General features: G+C 31.9%; 1 protein-coding gene across 1 annotated transcript; it reads left to right on the forward strand.

Annotated features, from left to right (window-relative positions):
• Window positions 1-1,591: 1,591 nt before the first annotated feature.
• Window positions 1,592-4,804, forward strand: LOC114191915 (ubiquitin-conjugating enzyme E2 variant 1D). The gene is made up of 4 exons (XM_028081370.2): window positions 1,592-1,868; window positions 3,519-3,658; window positions 3,940-4,065; window positions 4,381-4,804. Exons 1-4 carry the CDS (start codon window positions 1,835-1,837, stop codon window positions 4,519-4,521), a joined length of 441 nt encoding a protein of 146 aa, XP_027937171.1. The 5' UTR covers window positions 1,592-1,834; the 3' UTR covers window positions 4,522-4,804.
• Window positions 4,805-8,603: the final 3,799 nt, after the last annotated feature.

Here is an 8,603-nt window from a genome sequence, read left to right on the forward strand (position 1 = left end):
TAAAGCTATAACTCGCACTCAAAAGGGAATGTGTTATTAATGTTTCTTACTAAAGAGAAAGTACTCATTAAATTGAAAGTTTTACAAATAGGAAATACTCTCTTTATCATTTTGTTAAAAATTTAAACATCTTGCATAAAATAAAATTATAATGCAAATACCTTCATTTAAGATAAGTGTCTAAATTAAAATAATTAAAATAAAGATGATAAAATGAGTTAAACGACCTAGCTAATAACAATTTGTTAATTCACCTGTCTATCTTGGCCTATTAATCTCATTTCATTAAAGAAATGAAGAGATAGTTTTAAATATTAATATTTTATATATTATACTTAGAATATGCAAATGTAGAGTAATATTTAAACTTCTATTATTAACAATTATAAATTAAGTTGTGAAAATTTTCACATTGATACTTGTAATAAAAAAAACCGTGTCAATATTTATGTTATTGTATTTATTATTGTTGTCTTAAATATCATTTTGTGAATGTTATATTTATCTTACAATGTTACCCTTACAATTCTTAGGGTTAAATATGTTTTTGATCCAATTCGAAATTTACATCCAATTCCGTCCTCAAACTTTATAAGTACGTTGATTTAGTCTTTTAAATCCAATTTTGTTAGTTAACATTCAACTAACATTGAGATGGAATTGTGTCAAATGACCTAAACAACTCAAATGTTATCATGAAACGCGTTCGAAATGTTAAATAAATTTAACAAGATTGGGTTAAAAGGACTAGATTGATGTACTTATAAAGTCGATGGACTAAATTTGATCAAAGTTTTCGAAGATGAACTAATTTCAATTTTTATTAAGAGTTAAGGAACAAAAAAACACATTTAACCCTAATTATTATAATTATTTGCACCATCATTATCAATATCATCATCATTGTCGTTTTTCAGCATTATTTATTACTATTTATGTCACTATCATAATTTCTGATATCATCCATGTGATTATCATTATTATTTTGTTGTTATTGTCGTCATCATTGTTACCACCGTAACTATTACTATTATCATCACAATTAATAAAAAAATTCCATTCATTTATAATTATTATATAAATAAAATTAATGTTTTTCATTATATTACATTAGATAAGACATTACTTGAATATTAAACAAATTGAACAATTATTAAACTAATTTTCAAAATATATCACAAAAACAAATAATAAAAAATCTCACCAAGTTTAATTCACCAAAATTGTGAAAGAAACAATTCATGATATACATTAGTAATTAATGGCTAACACATCTTAAATGTTTAAAAATATAAGTGTCGCGATAAAAAAAATTCTAAAATTTAATATATTAAAAAAACCAAAGCAATATTTTGCATGATACTTTTATTTTTAAAAATTACAGTGAGTACAGTAATAAGATCTTTCAATGTTTCCATTTTTTTTTAAATTAACTATTTATCACTTTAATTTAAAAGCACGACAACACATTGAATACTTGTATTAAATTGACAAGATACAATAATAATACAACAATTTTCCATTAAATAGAAAAAAAATTAGAAATAGGTAACGAGTGGGCCGAAAGAGAACGGGCCCTTCTGGTCCATAGATAAGCAATGAGGGACCAACAGTCACTATTCATTGCGAAAATCTTTCATCGTTCTTTCTTTCTACAAAATCCCTCATTTCCTTCTTTATTCCCATTTCCCACCCTTTCATCACTCATCATCGCCTCCACCACGCACCCACCCAGATTCTCCTTCTTCTCTGCGTTCCTCTTCCGTCTCCAAATTTCGATTCTTTCGATCAGATCCGCAACCCCCATCTCGCCAAAACCCTCTGCCACCCATCCATGACGCTTGGCTCAGGAGGATCCAGTGTCGTGGGTCAGTCCCTCACTGTTCTTTCTCTATCTTATCTACGCCCTTTTTATTTTTCATCTTTTCTTTTTCCAATTTTTTCTTCTTGGTCATCGGATTTTCCCCCTTCCTCTTCTTGCCGTTGACCTAGAACGTTCTCTGTTCGCTTTTTTGTATGCTCAATTCGTAATTATTTGTTTGTTTTTGGGGTTTTCTGCTTGTGTCTTGTCGGAGGAGTTTTGGATCGTTGGTTTCGCTTTCCTGCCTTGCAATCTTTTTTGTTTTTCTTGTTCTGTAAAGGATAGTTTTGGGTGTTTTTTATTTTTGTGATCATGTTAAATAAAACGTTTAGTTTTCTTTTATTTCATGTCGTCAGTCATGGGCACAATCTTTTTTGCCTTGGTATGTATATTTTGGAAATGTGTATGTTTTTGTTGCTAATGTTGTTTGATGGCTCTTGTTAGAGTATTTCTTCTTCGGCGCAAGCGTGGAAAAATAATTCAGAATGTGTGGTTGAACCTTGTAGGAAGCTTTTAAAAGCGACTGTGATTTGAGCTGAAATGTCGATGCATGACGTCAGCAATCGCAGCTGCATTTGTCGATAATTTCAATGTTGTGTAATGCATGCCTTTTGAATTTAAGTAGTGGGATTGATAGTGATGACCTAAGTTGGTTGTCTACGTTTTCTGTCAATAGTTGTGAAACTGAACTTGTATTTGTGCCTAAAGCATTCTTACACAGCATTAGATAACTGATCTCTTCTATTGGAAAATGCATGGATGATGATGTTGGCGGGTAGTGGGATAAGGATTTTTGTTTTTGTTGTTGGTGTTTTTGTTGTATCATTATGGATGATGTCGGGTAAAATTAGTCAAATGTTGTTAGGAGTTCCACATTGAGTACAATGAGCTTTATGCGATACTGAAGTATATAGGGTCTTCCACCTAATGGAGTAGTATTTTGGATTGGGGTTCTCCCTTTTTGTTTAAGTCCTAACAATTGGTATTTTCATTGAGAGTTGGGCTAGGGAAAGACTACTTCTAGGCTGTATTAAGGTGTCAAACCAAACACTAGTTGATGAGTGAATAACGCTCAGAGAAAAGGGTTATCACTGGGAGTGAAAGTACTTTTGGAGGTAAACCCTTAAACGTAGACTTACATTGAGTAGGATGAATTACTTGATGTGGTATTTGAGGTTTCAGCCTCTCCAAATTAATGGAGTAGTCTTTTGGAGGTAAACTTTCCTGTTGTGTATAAGTCCTAACAAATGTCTTGTGAATATGTACTGTTCAATTTCTTGTACCAGTCAAATATTTCAATGAAAAGTATTGTTACGTGGTGTTGCCATGGCAGATCTTTTGCCAACCACCATAGGCAATTTATGAAGGGAGGCATGTAATGGTGTTGCCATCAGCAACAATTGTGGTACTATGGTCGCAATGGCTTTTTTATATGGCAGAATTTTGGCCTTCTGAAACTCTACCATCTGCCATTGTCAACATTGTTAATGAATGAATTATGGTTCAAGTGTGGTACTATTTTCTTGATTTAAGGATTTTATCAATTTTGTGCAGATATTGTTGTCAAGATAATGGATCCTACAATGACTAGTTACATGTGTGTTGTTCAAATAGAAAATGTTTATGTTTTGTTAAGTATCTGTACATTTATTTGCAGTTCCAAGGAACTTCAGATTGCTGGAGGAGCTTGAACGAGGAGAAAAAGGTATTGGAGATGGCACAGTTAGCTATGGAATGGATGATGGTGATGACATTTACATGCGCTCTTGGACTGGCACCATTATTGGCCCCCATAATGTAAATATTTCTGTCACTTCTGTAGATTAATCTGATCATAGTATGTATGCCAGCATGGTTTTTGTCCAAATTTAAGAATTTGGTTAGATTCTTGTCAGTATTGACTTCATGTATTTGTACATGCACATTGTGTATTATTCTATGCATGGATGGACCTTGGATATGTAAGTTTGCTATAAGTTTATATTTTCTGTATAATATATATCCTTTTTGGTTTACAGTTAAATGCCTGCTTGTAGGTCCTATAATTGTGTTCTTCTCATGAATCTTTTCTCTGTCAGACTGTACATGAAGGAAGAATCTATCAACTGAAGCTGTTTTGTGATAAAGACTACCCAGAAAAGCCCCCAAGTGTTCGATTTCATTCACGGGTCAACATGACATGTGTTAATCATGAAAATGGAGTGGTATCATTTATAATCTTTCTTATGTATTCACTGTATAAAAATAATAATACGTTGTGCAGTGCTTGCTGGGATAATTGAATTGTTTTACTAACTGTGCATTCTACTTCAAATTTTCAATTTGTAATAGCTTGGGATCTCTTGTATTGGAGATCTTTGATATGGGTTTATCGGGAATAAGTGAATAATGGACTATATTTCATTGTTCCTTTATTTGAAAACATGGATCTCATATTTGTTGGCATGATATTAAGTTGATTTTGCAAACTTAATACCTGATAATCTTTGTGAAGATTTATAGAGTGATGCATGAAACAGGTTGAACCAAAGAAGTTTGGTCTTCTTGCAAATTGGCAAAGAGAGTACACAATGGAGGACATACTGACCCAGCTGAAGAAGGAAATGGCAGCTCCTCATAACCGGAAGCTTGTCCAGCCCCCAGAAGGTACCTACTTTTAGCATTGAAGACAGACGGTATAGATGTCAGCTTGTATTGCATATTCTGTATGCAATATATAGTGTGTAATGAATGCTTTGTGGATCCTTCCTTCTGAATTCAAGAACATATAGGGGAATGCCCCAAAAGATATTTCCATCTCCATGGCTTCAGAGTTGTTTTGTTGTCTTTCTCAACTCTTCTGAAGGGGGACTGTTTGATTAAAATATTATGTGTGTCAAATATTTCGGAAGCAACTCTCTAAGTAGTATTTTCCCTTTAATCACAAAGGTGCTTTCAATTTTACTCCTGCTTCACTTTCTCTCTGCTTCTTCTGTGAGTAAGCAATGACAATGTGAACGTGCTTGGTGTGTTGTCCTTCATATAATTTTCACCAAAATCAATCTGATATGAAACAAAAGCAACCAAGTTACTAGCACCGTTAATCATTGAATATTTGGAACACTCGATAAAATATACTGTTATTTAATTATAACTTCACATATGAATAAATACTTTTGTGTTTTTACATCAGAGTCATTTTTAGTTGCCTGAGAGTAAAGTTATACTTGTATATTCAAATTGAACTTATTTTGAAATTAAAGAAAAATTGTAGATCTCGGATATTTTTTTTTTTGAGAAATCAAAGCCTGTCGGGATGTAATGGTGTTTGAGATTTACATTGGCTAATATAACCTGTCAGTGATTTTAATTTGTTAAGTTGATTTTCTCTAATATGAATATTAAAAAAGGGGACGTGAAAAGTTTAATTTATTCATAGTAATTTGTGTAATATTATCTGCTTGTGAAGATATTATTAAAATGTATCTTATTTTTTCACGTTCATACTTATTTAACTGGATGACACAATTTTACTGTATGTAATGTTAAATTCTATACGGATAATAATATTTTTGGTTTATTTTTTTAATTTATTTGTAATCCATTATTTTAATCATTTTTAAAACATTTACGCTAATTTTTGTCGCGGTGTGATATGATTAATAAATTTATATGATGATTTAATGATTAATAAATTTTTAGACGTTGGAAATTAATTTTTCTTGTTTATTTATCTTTTACAGTTCTTGAATAAAATGTATTGTGAAAAAGTTAAATTATAATTTTAAGATACGTTTCCTATTATTTTTCTTTGTGAAATGAAGCAGACGGATCTTTTTTGTTTTACTTATATTTGTGATGGTGTTTAATAAATGATAGGAGCATGTATTTCTTTTTTTTTTGTTTAGAAGAAATATAAAATAAAATTTGTGTGGAAGGGTATAGAGGAAAAGAAAATAAACATAAAAATAAATGTATTTTTTTAAAGATGATCAATTTTTTTTAAGATAAAATGAATCCTAAACCCATTATGATAAAATGAAGTATTTATAATTCCAATGGATCCTAATACAAAATACGATAATATATGTAGTTGAAGTGTAACTTAAACCTACCATGGTATATTTATGTTTCAAATACAATGAATTATTAAAATAGATAAAATAATTATCTATAATTTAATTTTTTAAATATGATTTTATTTCCTAAATTTTAAATCTGAAATTAAAATTTGTTTTTATCCAAATTTTAATATATCTCGATATTTTAAGTGGATTAAATTTGTTTATATGATATTTGATGCATGTTTAACTTAAATATTAGTTTGAAATATTTAAAAAATGATAATTTTTTTATTATATTTATTTATTTTTAAAGTATAAACAAATTAAAATTTTGGAAAAACATAAAATTCATTCTCCGGATTTAAATTATATACTACAAACATATTTAGTTCATGTCCAACTATTAAAATAGTTAAATTTAGTATCCTAAAATAGATAAAAAATAATAATTTATAGTTTAAATTTTATCAACTCATAAAATCGATAATATATATGTTTCTTAATGTTATCGTATCCTTTCCAGTATTTTAACTATAATTTAGTAACTAATTTAAGATTTGAGCATTTTTTTTTCCTTTTTAGACAATGTGATTAAATAAAATATTTAACTAATTTCGTCCCTCTCTCATAACGTATTTCAATGATTTCAGAGTTAATTATGTTCAGTTACTATGTAAAATTAGAATTCGTGGTTTTAAATTTTGATAATTTTTTATTTTTAAAATTTAAAAATTAATAAATATAGTCATTTTAATTAAATTGTATTATTATTTTTTAAATATTAAACATATTTCTCATACAACATCGAAATGGAATGTAAACCATTCAAGTATATTCATCAATTTTTAAAGTTATTCAAAGTTTTAAACATAAATGAATAAAATTTGTATAAAATTTTTATGAACTAAAAACATACTTAATTTATTATTTAATTTATGATGGATTTATATATAAGTAAGTTTGTAGGTTATAAGTTTGAATATTTTGAAGTGAGTTATTGTTAATTACTTTATTGAGTATTGTAACGTTCCAAATAAATAGAAAAATTCAATTTAATAAAATGTCACATATATAAATATTCAGAAAGTACAGGATTTGGGATATGAAGATACACAGTACACCAAACATATCCATAACAAAAGAGAAGAGACATCACACTGCCTAAAACAAAGTGCAATAGTTCTAAAGGTAGCACAAGGTATTGTCCAAGACAAAAGAATCATAAACTATTAGGTCTCCTTCAGCTGTAGGCTCCATAACGATCTCAAAACCCGTTCAATCATCAAGCTGCAGCGTCTCTACTAACATTACCACTGCTAGGGATTCTCTCATCTGCTCACATCAATAGAATTGATGATCATCGCAATAGAGGAAACCACACACAACATACAAGCAAGCGAAAGGGTAAGCTAATGTAAATGAATCTTATATCATAACAGTCAACATGCAACTCCAAAGTCAGACACAAATAACAGACATTCACACATAGATTACCAAATCATTGAGACCTCAAGACTTGACTATCCAGATACGTAAAATGAGGCACCACCACAAGACAGTGGAATTAAGTCCTAGCAGTGAAGCATCACCACGAGGCCTTCGCGGAATTACACCCTTACACGAGGCACCACCACATGGCCTTCGTGGAATTACGTCCTGCCTTGAGGTACCACCACGTTCGTGAAATTACGTCCTGTTCTTGAGGCACCACCACGAACTCTCACCTCGAGGTTCATGGAATTAGCTCCAATAGTTGAGGCACCACTGTGGACTCCCCCTTGGAGAGCCCATGAAATTATGTCCATATGATGAGGCACCACCACGAGCCCCTGCTACAAGAGTCATGGGATTACGTTCTACTCATACCATGTCTATGTTTCATCAACCAATCATATAATTTCCATGCATATCAATCTCATGCCAATATTGATGAAAACGACCAACTATCCAAGCATATATCATACAAATCTCATGCCAAACACATAAACTTTCGGCCCTAATATAACATATGGAGTATATATATAACATCATAACTTGAGATGTTCCAAAACATCCATCAACCAATCATGTAACACATACGCATATGCACTCAACTCTGCCAATCTCGCTCAAGCTAAAGAGCTCTCGTTCAGGCAAGAGGAACCCATCGCTCAAGCTACCTGCTCTCGCCTGAGCGAGACTACAAACAGAGAGCACGTCGAGGTCTCGCTCAAGCTAGCCCAGCTCGCTCAGGCGAGACTACTCTCGCTTAGGCGAGTGGCCTTCGCTTAGGCAAACCCTCGAAACAAAGAGGGGAGTGAGCTGCTGCTGTTCTCGCTCAGGCGAGAGCTCTTCGCTTAAGCGAGAGCTTTCATTTTGAGCGACCAACCCGCTCGCCTGGGTGAGTTCAGCAGAGGTCACCACTCTCTCTCGCGCAAAAACAGATCCACATCATTATAGCAGTACAATCCACGCATTTTCACACAACCAATAACACACATCAACCACCAGTACATAAAATCAACCAAACATGCATCTAGAACTTAAAAACAATCAAGCCCTAGCTTCCCTTACCTGGAATAAGCTAGTACAAGACTCCCAACCCAGATTTAGCGAGCACAACAGCTCCGAGTATAGCTTAATGAATTGGAGATTAGAGGTGCAAAGTGGAAACATGATCAATAAGGGAACTTCGGTTGAAACCCCGACAACATAGCTAG

This window comes from Vigna unguiculata, chromosome 7, assembly GCF_037176805.1.
Source record: "Vigna unguiculata cultivar grain cowpea cultivar isolate G323 ecotype 2 chromosome 7, ASM3717680v1, whole genome shotgun sequence".
In the NCBI taxonomy this organism is placed as follows: Eukaryota; Viridiplantae; Streptophyta; class Magnoliopsida; order Fabales; family Fabaceae; genus Vigna; species Vigna unguiculata.

Bases quoted from the DNA above. Each gene is read 5' to 3' on its own strand.
- LOC114191915 (XM_028081370.2), top strand. From the start codon at position 1,835: ATGACGCTTGGCTCAGGAGGATCCAGTGTCGTGG. The intron at 3,659-3,939 runs GTAAATATTTCT...TTTCTCTGTCAG, and splicing joins CCATTATTGGCCCCCATAAT to ACTGTACATGAAGGAAGAAT. The intron at 4,066-4,380 runs GTATCATTTATA...TGCATGAAACAG, and splicing joins TTAATCATGAAAATGGAGTG to GTTGAACCAAAGAAGTTTGG.